Here is an 18788-nt window from a genome sequence, read left to right on the forward strand (position 1 = left end):
CAGGGAAAGGGTTCAAAGGCCAGAGTGAGGCTCGAAGGCACAAGTTGGGTAGGTTGGGCTGAGGAAAACCGAGGACGATCCCCTGAAAAAACGGCGCCACGCTGGGCTCTCGCACTTGCTTTCCTATATAAAAAACTGACTTCGAATATCGCAATTTGTACGAAGACAACAAGAAGCGCATATTTCCTACAAATTGTAAATTATTACAGATAGTTCAAGTAACTACCTCCAATTTAAATCACTTTATTATCATATTCATTAGGACTGAAGATAGCGCGGTTGCATATTTATTCACAAAAACGAACAATTGTTTATATTTTGCAAATTTCTCGACGGCAATCTGTTCGAAAATGTTTTGAAGTGCCACCATGAATTTTTTTCAGATTTTTCCTATTATTTTTTCAATAAAAAACTATGCTTCAAAATTCACTGTTTTTAAAAGCTATCAAATTTCCTTACTTTTCGGCTAATTAGCGTACAACATTCGCACCTTTAAAGTGATACCTAAACATAAATTTAAAAACATTACGTAATTTATTGCCTGCGTGACTCCAAACTTGGACTCATCCCTTTAGAAAAGAATAATAGAAAAAAAATTAATGTTTTCAGATTTAAACGAAAGAGTGAGCATTATTTAATTTTCTGAATGTGCTAATTTTCCATCGGGAGAAGTGTCCAACGAAATAATAGGTTTATCTTCAAAATCAATTCTTTTATATTTCCTTAACGATTGACACTTGTCTTGTATTCCATGCAGGCGAACATATTTTCTACTTTTTTAATTCCTCTGAATCCGATCAATAGCCACACTTCGCATGGCTATTTTTCATTCCATAGTTACATGCTCTATTTTCTATTTATTTAATCCTTTCTAATCTGCCCACATAATATGTGCGCTTACATTGTTTCTATTCATTCCCGTGCAACATAAGTTTGGAAATTTGAATTTTTTTATGAAGGTTATTTTTAATTCCAAACTCACAAGCTTTATTTTCGATTATTGTAATTCCTTCTCATCTGTCCACGAAATATGTACTCAAGCATCGTTTCCATTCGATTTTGTGGAATAAAGTTTGGAAATTTCCATTTTTTTGCCATAACGGTGAAGTAATTTTCGTTATTCTATTTTATATTTTTAAAACAAATCATAGATTTAATAATATAATAAATACTAATAAATGCATTTAATAATGCTGTGCAAGGTAAGCAAAATTTATTTATCTTTAAACAGAATTATAAAAATGTTTGTTGACAATACTATACAAATTATTTCTATCAATATAATTATTTTGTATTTACAACTGAAATTTTTTTAATCGATTAAAAGGACTAGGTTTTACGTCTTCAGAGTGACATTATTCTCTTTCATCCTATTCTTTCTTTTGCATTCCTTCATCTTTTCATTCCTCTCAATACGCTTCCATTGCATTTTTCTAAGTCGATTAAAAATAATAGATTTTACTTTTTTTCTACTCTTTGCTGGAACTTTTTATGGGGGACAATTTACGTATTAATGGGAATTCAGATTCTGAAGTTTTCTGAATTTATCTCTTGTAACCGAGCAGGCATGTGTGGACATCTATGAGAGCGATTTTTCGGAAACGTAATATTTTTTTACTCTGTCTTGCAATGATATAACCAATTTTTTACACTGGAATTTTTTATAAGGTACTAAAATGATGTTCTTTCCCAAGTTTTGTAATTATAAAACCAGAAGTTTGATTAGTATAATCCAGGACACCAAATTGCCCTGCATGTGGGGAATTATGTTACCCATCTGAAGTAGTTATTAAATGCACCAGGACAATAAACTACACGATTATTGAAGGGAGTAGGAAGTATTTTATTTGTTTTTTAAATAATCAACAACTTTTAGATAGCAAATCTTCATTTTCTTCAAAATGCTTTCACTGTGCTTGTAAGCACATACATTATATGTATAGTTCAGTCATATGTATAGTATTCACAACATATTCGTTCAGAAGCCACGTATAATAAAATTCGTACAAAATCATTTGTATAACAAAAACAGAAAGGTATGTCTAACATGAGTTTCTAAGCACTTTCCACAGCGCAAGTCATGATCGTCTGATCTAGTTCATAAAATCTAAAACTACATACACATAAATCTCCTCTTTCTGCGTTACTCTACTTGTCTACTTATCGATTTACTTACAGGCTATCTATCTACAATCATTAAAAACTAATATTGGCCTTCATGAATTATATTGAGGTTAATATCTTCGATTATCGATCTCGTACTCCTCGTCCTCATAATGCGACGAAGATCATGGAAAAACATTTTTCAGTTCTCCACATTTCCTCTCTTATCACAGCGCGTACCATTCGGGCGAATATAAAAAAATTGTCCAATTGACAGTGAGTAAAACGACTAAATTTACAATGCGAAATTATGAAAATGCCTTGTTTCGACTAAAGCAGGCTGAGGTGACAAATCTAAGACACATTGTGATACCACATTTTTTTATGCAATTTATTAATCCGTGATAATACTAGTTAATAAAATATAGATTGGCAATCCTCTTTCTACCAAAAATAACTGGGATATCAGCGACTTTACCAAGAAGTATTGCTTCAATTTTAAATTTCATTTATCTTATACTGGTATCAAAAATACTTCAACAATAACAATAATTTTTACAATCAGTTCCTCTTCAGAAACTTCATTTTACTTCAAACATTCTTTCGTTTTTTTCCTTTCTACATTCAACCGAAAGTTTCACACAAATCTTCCAAATTTAAAGCTGTCTATTGCATTATATGCAAAAACCGATTTTCTTCAAACAAAGAGTTGAGAGAAGATGTCATGTCGTTGAGTATCATATTTGAGCTTGCCGGAACCGGTTGAAGCAATGACATCGGATGAGTCGAACTTGACACGCTCGCCTCGTGAACTTGAGCAGTTCCAGACCAATTTCTACATTGTTGAACATACTCCAAAGTCCTTCTGTAAGAGTCCTGCCTCATTCCTTGAGGTGGTTTCATCGGAGATCCTTGCTGAGACTGGCTGATGTCTCTACACTGAATTTCCTGCCCATTTCCAGGCTGATTATGGTAGCACTGATCTGCACCATATTCCCATTGACATTCATTGGCACAATTGAACTGAGGTGGATCATTCGGACCGCGACAACTATGAGAACAAAACTGAACCTGACAATTGCCTTGAGAACAAACTCTTGTCTGTTTATGAATGTTAGCAGTCTGATTTAGGTGTGCGCAATTATTAGTCATTTGTGGACATGGTGATGTTTGCATCCGCTGAGGTTGTTGAACATCTGGATTGATGGGAACTGGCGGCTTCTGACTTGCCAGTCCTGATGGCGAACAAACTGGACCTACACGTTGACACTGATCAACAGCAGCGGGCATACATTGGATACCTGGACCTGGAGTTTTACAGTTTGAAATAGCTCCACGCACATCGGTAAGACTGACTTGCATCGGCTGATGACACTGATCACTAGCAGGAGACATGGCGCATTGACTGTGAACCATATTCCCAATCGGTCGCTGACTTTGTAGCTGCTGCTCAGCACATTGTGGAGAAAGTGGTTGACAAGGAGCAACTGGTCTGTTTATATGAGCTGCTGAACAAGGTTGCGGAATTTGTGTGTGCATTGGAGAACAAGGTTGTGTATTAATAGGTTGACTATTGCCATTCACTGTCGATTGGCACTGACAACCATTAGGGTAGTAACCATGCTCACTGTGCTGCGGACAGATTCTGCTTAATTGCGCCGTATTAGGCTGCAGATTCTGAGGTCCTTGTTGAGGAGGTAGAGCTCCAGCTGCTGGTGAATTCATTGGTTGATCACTCGTGTGGCTCGCAGCATAGTGAGACCCTGGTGACATAACCTGCACAGATCCTGGACTAGCAATTTGAGAGGAGCTATTTTGAGGCGCAAAGTTCTGAGGTGGACAATAACCAGAAGCCTGACTCATTCGTGAACTTGGACACTGAGGGTAATGTGAATTATTGCTCGTAAATTCATTACAATTTTGTTGCTGATTATTGGGTTGTTGGTTCATGAAACAGCGGGGTATCTGGTGCTGTTGGTTGTAATTACAGGGTGATTGTTGTCGTTGAAAGTGTAGTGGATTTGTACAAATCGGTGAACGACAATTCGGCAGAGGACTTCCGCGATAGCTCACTTGATTACCTCCCGCTCGGACTTGATTGAGGTATTGCAAAAATTCGTCAGGCATGACAAGCTTGTTTTCTACCATCTCTCCTTCACCAACTTCGTCTAAGATGACTTCTTGGTTGGGATGCAATTCAGGCAACTGTGCTGACCTTGGCCTTGGAGGCATAGGTGGTGAGACTCTTTGACCTTGTTGGCGAGCTGGTTCGGACATTCTTCGGTCTCCAGAAGGTTGTTGAGAATGACTAATCGGAGTCCAATCGTTAATACCCTGGGGTCCCTGCAAATAAATAAGTGGTTTATTTTTTCACCTGGAAGAAAATTCCTGGACAATTCCCGGCTTTTTCCAGGTATCTCATATTCTTTCTAAGTATAATTTTTCACAGTATGGAGCCTTTCAAATATTTTGCATCTTTTAAAGTAATCAACTCGGAATATGTATACAGTTTCGCGAGTTTACAATAAATAATGGCGTTTTTCAGTTTTTAAGGACTCAATTGCTATGTTCAATTTAGAAAGCGTTGACAACTTATGTTACAAGATACTCTTGAATATATTAGCACCATCGATTAATTAAATAATCAATAGTACTAAAAACACAACAATTAATTTCTTGAATTTGTCTCTGAAGGACCAATTAGTGTAATTGCAACTAAAAAGGATCAATTTTAAACTAAATAGCTGAATCCTGAACTCAAACAGAACAGTTTTTAACAAAAAGTGGAACAGTTAAATTTTCAATTAGTATAATTAATTTCCCGCCAGAAAAGGCTAATTTTTAACCAAACTTATGTATTTTTAATTAAAATTATAAATCTTTATCTGCAATAGATACATTTTCAAACAAGAAGATGAATTTTCAATTAAATAGTTGAGTTTTGAACGAAAAAATACATCTATTCAACCAAATAGTTGAATTTAAAACTAAAAAAGATGAATTTTTTCCAAAAATAATAAGAACAACCATTATTATCGAACTAGTTAAAGTTTTAACTATAATAATTAAATTCTCAGTAAAACAAATAATTTTCGGCCAAGGAAAAAACGAATTTTCAACAAAACAGCTCAGTTTTCAACCAAATAGATGAATTTTCAATTACAGTAGTGAACGTTCAACAAAAACAATTAGTTTTAAACAAAAGAGTTTAATTTGTAACAAAGTGGTAAAGTTTTTATTTAAAAAAAAAAAGATAAATTCCAAAAGAAAAATGTAGTAGTTTAAAATGTAATAAAAAAAGTTCTAAATTTTTAATCAAAAACAGTTTAATTCAACCCAAAAATACGACTTTTTCACAAGAATTAAATGTTTGATTATGAAATATTTTTCTGTCAAGAGACAGAAAATATTTTCAACAAAGTAGTAAATTTTCAACAAAATACATGCAGTTTCAACGAGATACTTGAATTTTCCTCTAAAAATTATGAATTTTTAAACAAGAAAAACAGAATAGTTAAATTTTAATTCAAAAAAATTTATTTTGAAATAGACAAAAAACAAGTTTTCAACAAAATAGTAAAACTTTTACAAATGAGGAATCATTGTCACTGAATTTTATATTACAATATAAAAAAAAATGAATCACGTTGGCGAAAAAATTCCTTGGCTAAATAAAAATCACTGACATTTTCAGGTACGATAGACTCCTTGCTTTCAATTCTTTTTCATGTAGTGCTGTAGAGATACATTCATATGATCAAGTGTACTAATATGCAGAATTCATGAAAATAAAACCAAGAATCTAACGACCAAATTAGGACCACCACTATAAAATGTTCATATTGTAATTTAAACAAAAAAGATCAAAAAATTTTCCTGAAAAGGAAAATAGAAAAATTCTTTTTTAAACAAAAAATAACAAAGAGAAAAGAAAAATGAGCATGCAACCAACCAAATTCTCTTTTTTTATTTCTTTTTTATTTTTATTATTATCAAATCACCACAAAAAACATTTGTAAAAAAGAATCACCAACGTTTCGGCACTTATACAGCATCTTCACGAAGGCAAGAAAAATTTGAGGAGATACAAACAGCAACGAAACTCGTAGTTTCGGTGCTGTTCCTACTATTATACAAATTTGCTCTTTGGATTCTGGATTTTATTTTCTAGAATTCTACACATTAACTCGATCATTGGACGTTAAATACGATTTTAGATTTGATTTTTATCCAGTTTGAATTTCTTAAATTTTAATTTAGCTAAAGTGTACTAACCTGGAGAGACATGTTCTGGGTTTGAACGACTAAGTTACTTGTCGAGTAAGGCCCTTGAAGATGAACTGGTGGAGCCATCCTACTGGAAGCAGTGCTCATTTGACTGCTCCTTCTTGAAGTGCCGGGACTGATGGGATCATAGAAACTACCAGGTCCCATGGGACCAATTCGACCCATGGCACTCACTCCACTCGCCTGACTGCTTCGCCTACTTCCAAAATCAGTAGACTTCATGCTTCCATAGTAGGTGCTCACGGTGCTGTTACTATCTCTTCGATGTTCACTCATCGGCTGGAGTCTCAGTTGCAAGTCAGAGAGGCTCGTCTGCCTATTCGGAACACCCTCCATTTTGAGATCTGTAATTCTTTTGTTGAGGTCGCCAATATTTCCCTGGAGACCCATCATATTGCGGCTTCCTCTCATGCCACCTAGAGAGATCTGAGACATCGGTAATGGTTTCGCGCTTAATCTCCCTTTCAAACGATTTCTCGATACAGGTTGAATCTGCTGATGCGATTCTAGTCCTCCAACCTACAAAATATAACATATTTATTATTAGATTCATCAAGTTTAGGTTTGATTGATGGATCTATAAGATGGTAATTGAAATAGAAGACTTACCATTGCTCTAAGAGCAACTGGAAGATCCGCGATATCCAGATCCTCTGGTTCTTCGTTGAAAGGTTCGTCTGCAAAGACAACATCAGATACTGGTCCAACGTTCACACCATTTGAGTCATCGTTGCAGTTAGCCACGTGCAGTGGACTGTCCTGTTGCTGCATCATACTGGGTGGACTGTTGGCTTCACTCTCCGACTTGACGCTAGGACTCGAGACACTGGGAGTCTTCGGATGAAGATCTTCACTTCTACTTGGACTACTATGTCCAATTCCTGCTTCATCGCTTCCGTTTCCACCTCCTCCGCCACCTCCACCAACTCCACCACCACCTCCTCCACTAGTTCCACCATCACTTCCAGTTCCGCCTTTATGTTTTTTGTTGGCATAAAAATCGGCACCATGAACAGTTTTCACATGCTTTCTCAGCGATGATGGATCCGTGTACCTTTTCAAACATCCTTGTGCCTTACATACATAAGGTTTCTACAGTAAAAAGATAAATATGGGTAAAAATCTATGTTGACTCAGAAGCGATCTAAAAAATAGGCTTAATGAACTTCACTGGAACTTACCTCATTAGAATGTGTTCGATTTTGATGTTTGGCTCGATCGCTAGCATTGCTGAAAGCTTTATTACAAGTTTCATATTCACACATGTAGGGTTTTTCACCAGTGTGGGATCTCAAATGAGTTTTTAGGTTCTCCAGTCTCGAGTAGGCCTTGAAGCAGCCTTCGAACTGTAAAAATAATCCAAAAGTTAGAGACACAGTTTTGAAATGGAGAAGATTGATATGAAATTGTGATTTTTTCAGTCGAGAACTTACAGTGCATTTGTGAGGTTTCTCTCCAGTGTGCCTTCTCATATGAACAACCAGCATGTACTGAGCTTTAAAAGGCTTTTCCTCCCTAGAACAATCTTGCCATCCACAAACGAAACTCTTTTTATTCGCGTGAATGTGATCATTATTGATATGTTTGACGAGTTCATCCTGAAACGTTTGTTTCAAGTTAGGGAAGGATTCAGTGAAGCATAAAAAAGCATAAAGAATCAACTGAAAAATGTCATTACCTGAGACGGAAATTCTTGACCACATTCCCTCCAATGACAATTCGTTTCAATGAAGTCACCGGGCTCGTCTCGACAGTCTTCACTGGGACTGAGTCCTTGTGGATGACTTGGAGGTATCGTAGTCGTAGCACTTATCGTGGCTGGTTCTTTCTTCACTTTAGTTGACGTTTTTCTCGTGGATGTATCAGCCTCTGCGCTTATGGATCTACTCGAAACATCTAATGGTTTCCTACACGTATCCACGATCTATGTAACAAGAAAGGGATAGTTTGTTATTATGACTATACCATTAAGTTTAATCCCTTTCTGGGTGAGCGTAACACATTCGGTTCAATCATCGTTATACTACCGGGAATCAATATCGACACAGTTTACACAAAAAATTATAAGAATAAAAAGGGTGTCTACTCAAATCATGGAAGAAAATTCCCTGAAAATTCCAGGTTTTTTCCAGGTATGTCAAGTTCATTCCAGGTATAATGTTTCACAGTACAGAGACATTTAGATATTTTGCATTATTTAAAATAATGAACTCGAAATATGTATAAAATTTTGCTATTTTATTATAAATAATATTTTTTTCATTTTCTAAGGATTTAATTCATACTCTTAATTTAGAAAGTTTTGACAACTTGTATTACAAGATATTCTTAAATATGTTTGCACCAGCGGTTAATTAAAGAATTAAATAATACTAAAAAAATAACAATTAATTTCTTGAATTTTTCTCTAAAACGGAACGGTTAAATTATTAGTTAAAAGAATCAATTTTCCGCAAAAAAATGTAAAGCCAAAGTGATGAATATTCAATTAAAATTACGAAACTTCAACTGCAATAGATAAATTTTAAACCAAAAACATGAATTTTTAACAAAACAGTTTCATTTTTAATAAAGTAGTTTAATTTTCAAAGTGAAAGATCATTTTTCAAATAAAATGATGAATAGTTAACTGGAATTCTTGAAATTTTAACGAAAAAGGTAACTTTTCAAATAAGATGATAAAGTTTCTATAAAAAAAAAAACATTTTTTAACCAAATGCTTGAACTTTTAACGAAAACGTTGAATTTAGATCTAAAAAGACAAATTTTTAACCATAACATATTTTCAACAAAAATTAAGTTTTAAAAAACGTTTCTAATTTTTAACCAAGTATTTAAATTTGCATTCCAACGAAGATGAATTCAGAACGAAAAATATAGTAGCTGATATTTCAGCCAAAAAAGATTATAGTTGAATGTAGTAATATAAATACATAAATATATAAATAATATAAATATAAAAATATAAAGCTACCTATACAAATGAAGAGTCATTGTAATTCAATTTGCTATTGCAATTTAAACTGAATCTAAATAAAAAAATGAAACACACTCGCGCAAAACATCCCTAACTTTAAAAAAAATTCTCTGATATTTCCAGGTTTTTCCAGGTATATACAAATTCCCTGACAATTTCGGGTGTTCCAGGCACGGCAGACACCCTGAATATAAACTCTAGATAATTAGATTTATTGTTAGGATTAATAATGATGACTTTATCGTTTGAATTGAGCCGTTTAGTAACCACATATAATTTAGGAATTACTGCGTAATCGATCAGTTGAATGCTACATCGATTGAATCGATGGTTGCAAAGCATCGTAAACCATTTGAGAAGTCGAGTTGTATTCGTTCCCTGATATAGACGTAACTCCGGATACCCGGCTAAGTGCGTGTACGTGCACGTACGTGGCTCCCCGCTATGCCCCGGGCAAAGAGTCTATCTCCATCCTTCTCTCTCTCCTTTTCTCTTCCGAGCATACACACTCAAGCGTGAGCTCCATCTCATCGTCTTTTTGCCTCTTCTTGTGTCCTCTCTCAATTCTCATACCTACAGAGAACACAGCATAGTGGTCCCACAGTGGGACCATAGAGTGGGACCATGCAGAAGCAGTCACGACTGTGTGCCAAGAGGATAGGAGCGAAATACAAGCCGATACAATCGGACTCGAGACTTTACAGTTTACAGCGTGCAGACATACGAGAGATGGAGGGGTACTAGGGCCTGAGATAAAAAATGAAAACGCCGCCGCGGATGTAAATAAATCAGGATGAAAAGAAAAGGAATCGCATGAAGACTCGAGCGAAATAATGTGCGCGAGATTGGTTGTAACCCGAGGACCTTGCATAGTAACCCAATACGTTCCTTGCACAGGTTCGACGAGGACCAAGGTCCTAAGAAGCTTTTGCGTGAACGCAAGGGAAACGGTAGACCCTAAAAGAAAAGAACCAGCAGCGTTTGCAACGATTATTCAATATTATTTGTTTGCAATCTTTCTGTTTATTCAGCAGTCAACACTTGTTTTGCATCACTGCTAGCTGCCCGATCTATGCTTTAATTTTGCGAATACAAAGATGATTTTATCGATTCATTAGACATTAGTTAGTTTATACTGTTCATTAATTTTTTAGATTTCAGGTATAACTTTAAAAAAATCCAATCAATTCAATTACTGGACAAACCACCACGCTTATTCTTTAATTATACTATTGTCATTATTTATCGACACAAATTTTCATTAATATAAATATACATAGTTAGTGATAAGACAATCTTCGACAGATTCATTACAATCACTACACTGAAGATCCTAAACAAGTATACATGAAGGAACTTAAAAATAATTGAAAAATTTCAAATAACACTTATTTAAACTCGGAAGCATTCTCCATCCAATAATTTAAATGAAAAATTCCTCACTCAATTATTAGAAATTTTATTATTAAAAATTATATTCTCAGAAATAATCTAATAGTCTCAATAATCGATCAAAATGGTACAATATTAAATTAACAACTTCAATTTGAAGCATTTTAAATAAAAATCGTTTTAAATTGAATTTAAAATAAAAAGCCTTTATTACTGAATAAATTTAAATTCGAAGCTTTCGTAATGATAAAATCTGCAAATGAGGAATATTTAAAACGTCATGCAATATACACTTTCAACGTGGAAATCATCAAAATTAAAATGTCTTATTTTTTTGCCTCAAATTTTTTTATGAATTATAAATTAGCAATTATTATCTATTTTAAAATAAGAAATTTTAACCTTAGCGATTTCATGTTACCTTTCATACAAAGAATCAAAATTAAAAATCAGTATATTTAACTTCATGTTATCTATCCCTTAAAACATTGGTCAATATCAAATTGGACTATAAAATAATTAATTGTACAATATGAAATAAATTTCCATATTATAAAAATATAAATGCACAGATTTCAAAAGCCTAAAATTTAAGAACTGTCCAGTTCCAGTTCCACACATTACATAGTTATTGTATGTTATTTCAAATTATTTTTTTTAGTTACCTTTAATGTACACATTAGAAAACTGTCAATGTTTGTCAATGTTTAAAAAACTAAAAAGCTAAAAAAGATTGCAATTTGAAAAAAGAAAATTGAAAAATCAACACTTAAAATATTTGCTGTATCAGCAGAATGTCCTTCAATGCTAGAGAATATTGTGTTTTTTATATGAATGCTTGCAAATTTTCGATCATGTTTTTTATAATTAGTAAAGACTTTTTGATTAAACTTGATTCCCCCTTCACAGAAATATTAAGGTGGGAAAAAAGGGGTTTTAATTGGATAAATTGATCTTCGTTTTCTATAATAAGTCTTATCTGTGCAAATTAATTTTCGCCAAAGAATGTAAAATTGGACCAAATAACTTTGTGTAATAACCTCTAAATTTTTATTTTTATGTAATATAAGAGTTTTAATTAATAATAGCTTCTATTTTGTATATCACTAGTTTTGTTGTTATATATTTGTCTCTGATAATACAATATAATTTATTTAATAATATAATTTTAAATAATTTATTTTTTATTATTTTTATAATTAGTATAATTTATTTAATAATATATCATTTTAATTTATGAAATTGTTGTGACCTGATTTTAGTGCATAAAATGTAGTGTAACTCTGAGACTGTGACGGTTTTGGGACTGGCGGCGGTAGAGAATAAACTCAAGAGAGAGCCGCTTCGGCTGAAAACTTTTGTTTGTTCACGCCAGAGTGACCAGCGCAATATCCCCACAGTGCTTTTTACACCTACTTGCGGCCCGGCGTCAATTCTCGGAAGGGATATAACTGGTGGCGTTAAATCAGAGTTTGACTGTAGTTGATAAGAAAGTAGAGTTCATTTCGATCTTAGAATGAATCATAATTATTACTGATTCGCAGAAGGTCGGCACTTCAAACGCAGTCAGTGAACGATTAACGCCCGCAGAAAACAGTAAAGGAACGCGCGGAGTAGATGTTTAAAGCGGCTAGATGCAAATAACTTACTTCATTCTTTGTAGGAACTCCTCCAGCGTGGTTACTGATAGCATTCGTTCCCGTGGAATGTGGGGACACGGGGAAAAGCTGCGAGTGCTGACTGAGGTTGTGGGAATGTCCATGTGAGTGGACGTGGGCATGGGAATGGGAATGTGTGTGGGAATGCCCATGAGGGTGGTGGGCCTGCGATTGGGGTGGTGGTGGTGGACAGGGTGGCTGTAAGGGATGGGGCGGGATAAGGGCCGCAGCGGCAGCAGCGCTTCGCAACAGGTGAGCCTGCAGTTGCTGGAAGTGTGGAGTCATTCCTGGATGCATTCCCAGCGCTGGACTCATGGCTGGAACAAAAAGGAATTCTTACAATTTCATCACGACGCAACAATTTAATCAAGAACTCAGGCTTCGACTTTCAAGCTAAATTGTTTTCTAAATTTAGTTGTTAAATCAAGTGACTAAGGAAGAAGAAATCGTTTTCCTGATCAGAAGAAAGACATAATTTTGCAAGTATTTACAAAGACTGAGAATGAATAAAAAAAAAATTATTTGCTCAATTAACAGTCCTCGGCTTGCGCGGCGTACTTCCGGCAAGTAGACAATGGTTGAATAAGAATTGACTGTGCCGCGTCTTCAGCCGCTTTCAGACACAGGAGTCGTGTAGTCACAACACCTGAGTACAAGTGTGATTATTATAGATCTCTTGTTTTAACTATTATATTTTTATATTTTAGTATTTTTCTACTTAATGAAACTTTTATCACATGACTTTCACAATTGTGCATAACAAAATGGCGCGATACTCTCGTTGCCTCTTGCGAATCCCAAACAAAGACTACCTGTGTTTAACATGTCACGCCAAGCTACGACCACCGAGTTCGCCATTTGAATTCTAATTCATTGATTACTCGATTTCTTTCTAAATTGCCTGCCTCAACTTAAAAATACGTAGAGTTTTTGGTCAGTCAATACGGCGTAGTTTAATTAATAGATCTTTGCATTGTATTTAAATTGATTCATTAAAACGATTTAGGGAAAAGGACCTTGTAACACTGGTTAATTCTGAACTCGTATTGTCTCTCATTGTTTACGACATTCCGAAAGATGTTACCAACATTTTCTCGGAAGAGAAAAGTCTAAACTCTAAAAGAATTATTTAAAATTTGTTTAATAAACCTACCGGCTGACAGATGTCCATAACTGCCACTTGTGCTACTACTTCGCGATCCATTTACAAAGGAAGCTAAACTGTTGGGACTCATTCTGATCATGCTGTCAATATCAAAACGATCATAACGATCTGAGTATGGCGAACTACTCAAAGCCCTCTTACGACTCGCCCTTATTGCTGACGCACGAGGACTTCCCAGTCTTGAACCTGCAAATTAAACAGAAATTCCATGATTAAAAGGTCAACAAATATTCGATATTTCTTCTCGAAAATACGATATATAAAATCAGGTTACAAATTAGATCATTCAACTTGTGCTTTTTTTCCTACATAATTCAGGCATCACAGTGGTTCAGAAGTTCAATTTTAGGTAAAAAAGGGGATTTTTTCCCAAAAAGGGTATAATATGGGTATGTCGAGAATATTAATCGAAAGTCCCATCCAACAATAGCGCCTTTTCTTTTAACAAGTTTTCTTGCAATTTTTGTGTTGGCATTTTTTTAGATAGCTTTAAAAGGTCGGCTGAATACTTCAGTAGACAAATTTTGATTTATTATTCTCATAAATTTTGGTGTGAGGTATTCTATTTAGTATAGAACCCTCAGCTGTTCAAAGTATTTTTCTATAAGTAAGCTTAAAAGAAATAATTTAAAAGACAAAAAATAACTATTTGAAAAATCTGCTTTCTATGTTTTTGTTTCCTTAGATTTTGCAATTTTAATCTATTTGTATCAGCTGATTATTTTTCACGGAAAATTAAAGAATTACGAAGATGAAATTTTTTCAAATATGCAATTTTCTTATATGTAAAACCAAGCCATATAAAAATCAACTGCGAATAAATTATAATTCATTAATGGGGCCTCATGTACGCTGCTTTTTTGCATATTACTTCCGACTTTCAAAATTTTGCTTCTACCACCATAACCACCATAACACCTTAGTCCTTTTTAAAAAAGACTTGATTGGCCAATCAAGTTCGACCAGTCCCCACGGTGTGGCGCTCTGGCCAATCACAGGCATCGTAGAAAGTATACCTAAGAACATCATGACCTGATACCTCAGTTTCAGGTCAGCCCTGAAGATGTGAACTGCAATGTTCACGGAACGTCGGCAAACAATTCGTAGTTTTTTACTCGAGTGAAAACCGAAATATCTCTTTATCAAAATGAATCATCGTGAAAGCATAAAATCTATTATAACTAGCATAGTCTTAATTTTATTGCATATTATTAAGATGGTTTCTTTAGAAAGTTAATTCTTTTTTACTGAAAATTCAACTGTTTTCGTAAGAAATTCAACTATTTGCTTGAAAATTAACGTTATTGTTGAATATTCATCACATCATATTGAAAATTCGACATTTTTTTTAATTCGTCATTTTGCCTTACAGTTCAACAATTTTTTCTTCCATGACTGAAAAATCTTTATTAGTAAAAATTTTAATTATTTTGTTGAGAACTCATCTTTTTGGTTTGGAACTCAACCTTTATCGGTAGAAATGTAATATATTTTTTTATTATTAAAAAGGCAATTGCTACATGGTTACAAAATTATATTTCATGTTAGCTCTTTTTTATCATTTATTGTAATTACTTTTTATAAATTACTAAACGCTATAGCATTAAATTCAAATTATACTTGATTAAACTTGGAACTAATTGGTTAAAAATTTGTCTTTTGTGGCAGAAAATTAATATTGTTAGATGAAAATTCATGTTTTTAGTTGAAAATTCAACTAATTGGTTTTTTCTCTGTTTTTTACTGAAAAACCTTCTTTGGTCAGAAGTTAAACTAATATGTTGAAAATTCAGTATTTTAACTTGAAACGTCAGGAATTTCAAGCATTCAAATTTAAATTTAACATTATTATCTACATTAATTTTATTTAAAAGAATTTTTCGAGAAAATTCTCCTTATTTCTCCTCTTCAGGGAATATTAAAATTGCTATCATAAAAGAGAATCTCTTTTAAACGTCTTGTTACAGGGTAAAATTGGGTCGAAATTTTAGATTTTAGTTGTTTCAGGGGATTTTTCAAATTGGTGGAGGAAACAAGGGAAAAAGCGGGATTGGGTGAAAAAAGTGGCAGAATATGCTAATGACATTTCATACATCGAAAGCAGAGACCTTGTAGCACAATTGGTGCGGTTCACCACATAACTTTTAGTCGATTCTTAAGCACCCTTTCTGTTTATAATAAAAATCGAGGCGAAAAAGTTGCTGGCGTTAAAAGGTGCCGCTCGTTTGCCAACCACCGCAAATTTGATCGCTGAACGAATTGGTAGGCGGTTCGATGAAAAAAAAAACATTTGAAAATGAAGGAGAACTCACCGCGAGTAACTCTATACTCGCCCTAGCAGTGCGGTCAGCCAGGTGAAAACCGAGCACGACAGAGTTCCTCGATTAAAACGCGAACAGGTACTGTGCCACGTATAATACAGGGAAGGGAGGTAGAGAATTATTCCTGCAGTCCTGTTCCTGCAACAGCCCTCAGGGTATTCTTCGCGTACCCTCCAGGTTCCATTCTGCAATATGAGAGTGCTTCGTGGTGAACTTAAGAAAGCGATGGTTCCTGTATTACGTTGGCAAATTGCGGTCGCAGGTAAATCGCTGTTAAAACGTCCAGGCCACAAACCTCCTTCATTCTTATTCGCTTTCTTCCTCAGCCTTCCATGAAGGGAGCAAATAACGAGACGCTTCCTGTTCGCGTGCTCCTATTGTTAAGTAAAGTGTTCAGACAGGAGCTAGGCAAGAAAATTGCTGTGAAAATTGCATGTAATCGCGGTAATCAGTTGCTAAGGAGTTAATTTTATCTGAGGAGATATCTTTATCAGGAGTTTTTGAAATTATGTTTAAAGTATAATTTCTGTAAGTATTGGATGACCTAAATTTCCTAGGAAACTTTTAGCCAAGCCCTCAGTGCCTGATTCCTAACTGAGGGTAGCCGAAAAACTTTATTTTCCAATTTCCTTCATTTTGCCCTTACTAATTTTTTATTTTCCCTGATCATTAGTATTTAAAGACCAAAATTCTAACTCAAAAAGTACCTTAAAATGACTAATGTGCATTAATAATGTGACTTATTTTCTTTTGAATTTAAAACAACTCAAAACAATTTTGATGAAATTTATCAAAATTGCAGAGGAATTTTAACAAATTGAGTACAAATTCAAAATACTTCGAAACAATTCAAAATAATTCACATGAATTGGAAAATTTAAAAGAAAATCCAAAAGGTTACATTGATTTCAGTAAAAAGGGAGTAAATTTAGAATTTTATAACAATTCAGAGTAAATTAATCAAAATTATGTGTGTCTTACAAATGAATTCAAATAAATTGCAAAAAATATTTGATAATCTCTTTAAATCTTTGAAAGCCTATACGTAATACCTCACCCCTCGTGAAAAATTCTTTGTCATCAATTTAAATATTATAAAATCTCTCAAAATTATCTGAAACTTAATGATATTTCGTGATATCCTAGAAAATGTATTAAAATACTATTAGAGCTTTTGAAATCCGTTAAAATCATTTAACTCCTCGGAAATCTTATGAAAACCCTCCGAATTTCTGTATCAAACCTTATTGATCCTGTAAAATCGTTCCTTATCTTCAAAAATTATAGGAAATTCTTTATAACTATATGGAAATTTTTTCTAGTCTGTTAAAATATTTAAAATCTTTGGTAATCCCTTGACATTCTTTTAATCTTAAAACTTATAATAGTTTTTGAAAATGCCTCTCGCTTAGAATAATCTAAAAAATAGCTTCAAATATTTAAAATCCTCTGCAATCCCATTAAATTACTGAGATCAATTGAAAATGCATTGGACTCTTTTCAAATACCCTAAAATATTGTACATCCTTTAAAATCTTTTGGAAGCCCTTGACATTTATCAAAGGTCTTGAAAATTTTTTGGAATTTTAGAAAAAAGCTGTAACCTTCAAATTCTTGGAATCTATTAAAAATATACTGAGACATTTCAAATTCTTTTAAATCTTTTGAAATCAGTTGAAATGGTTGGAATAATTGAAATCAATTGAAAATTCCTGGAAAGATTTTAAAATCCTTTAAAATTATTGAAATTCTCGGAAATCTGATCAAATCCCTTAGAATCTTTAAAATATATTCTAAACCTTATAGGTCCTCTAAACTCGTTCCATATTTTGGAAAATTGACCTGACCTGCGACCATCCTGATAATGCTTCTTGTATCCTAATTCTTCCTTTTTGCTATTTCTTGTCTTGCTTCTTATAAATCTTTTCCAATAAGAAGAATTTATGAACGAATCTCAATATCATGATTTTGATATTGTCGTATTGTAAGTGGATTTTAAATTTTTAATAAACTTTCGTTTAATCCAATGGTCTTCAAAGATTATAAGAAGGATGCTCTCAACGCCTCGTTCTTGGTCTCGATCTCGTTCGCTGCTTTTCTCATACAGAACATGAGATTGAGACATGTAAATTGGTACCTACGATCGGCAGCTTCGATCGTCTCGGTGTAGAAGTGTGCTGCTCGGAGTGCATTCCAAAAGTGTACAGGGTCTTTCAAAAGCAATCAGTTGCCACTTACGACGTTACCACATTAGGGCTCTTTGCTCAAATAAATATATCATTTAGTTTCGATTTTTAAAGCAGCAATTTCAAGTCTTAATTTCTTGAAATAGTGTGTTTCAAAGTACCAAGCACAAATCAGTTTTTTCTTTTCTGGATCCGTTAAATGAACCTGCGATGTTTATACCAGAGGGATTGGAATAGAATAAGAAATATGGACATATTGCTAAGAGATTATCGACTATGGGTCCAGAAAAGGGAACAACAGATTAGAGTGGATTCCACAAGTTATCTGGGTGGTACCAGAGGCAGATCTCCTGATGGTGAAATGTGAGACAACCTGTAGGGTAGGCGTTAAGGTGTTAATGAGGTCGTGTCGCTCCGAGTCGATTCAATTATGCGGCAGTACAGGCGGCTAACGAGCTGCCCCGTCTAACCCTTCCTTCGTAATCGTCTCGTAGCTACTCCTGCAAACTGCACTTCCTCTCGCTTCTTATTCCGTATCTTTTAGTCTCCTTCATGTCCTCGCCCTGCCCTGTTCAGTTCTCACCATTTTCTTCAGATCTGAACAAGTTGATAAGTTCGTATACCTTGGTAGCTTATTTACTAGGGACGGGAAGATAAATGAGGAATTAGATAGACGAATAAATGAAGGTAAGAAGGTTA

General features: G+C 34.2%; 1 protein-coding gene across 1 annotated transcript in view; it reads right to left on the reverse strand.

The window, feature by feature from the left end:
• Window positions 1-1870: 1870 nt before the first annotated feature.
• Window positions 1871-18788, reverse strand: part of LOC117178924 (transcriptional activator cubitus interruptus) — a 65213-nt gene continuing 48295 nt past the window's right edge. The window contains exons 4-11 of the mRNA XM_033370483.1: window positions 13571-13768; window positions 12409-12734; window positions 8069-8314; window positions 7824-7988; window positions 7572-7736; window positions 7000-7482; window positions 6379-6909; window positions 1871-4446 (exon numbers count right to left, since the gene is read on the reverse strand). Of these exons, the coding sequence (XP_033226374.1) occupies window positions 2770-4446; window positions 6379-6909; window positions 7000-7482; window positions 7572-7736; window positions 7824-7988; window positions 8069-8314; window positions 12409-12734; window positions 13571-13768 (3791 nt within the window). The 3' untranslated portion in view covers window positions 1871-2769. The remainder of the gene's footprint in view (window positions 4447-6378; window positions 6910-6999; window positions 7483-7571; window positions 7737-7823; window positions 7989-8068; window positions 8315-12408; window positions 12735-13570; window positions 13769-18788) is intronic.

This window comes from Belonocnema kinseyi, chromosome 8, assembly GCF_010883055.1.
Source record: "Belonocnema kinseyi isolate 2016_QV_RU_SX_M_011 chromosome 8, B_treatae_v1, whole genome shotgun sequence".
Lineage (NCBI taxonomy): Eukaryota > Metazoa > Arthropoda > Insecta > Hymenoptera > Cynipidae > Belonocnema > Belonocnema kinseyi.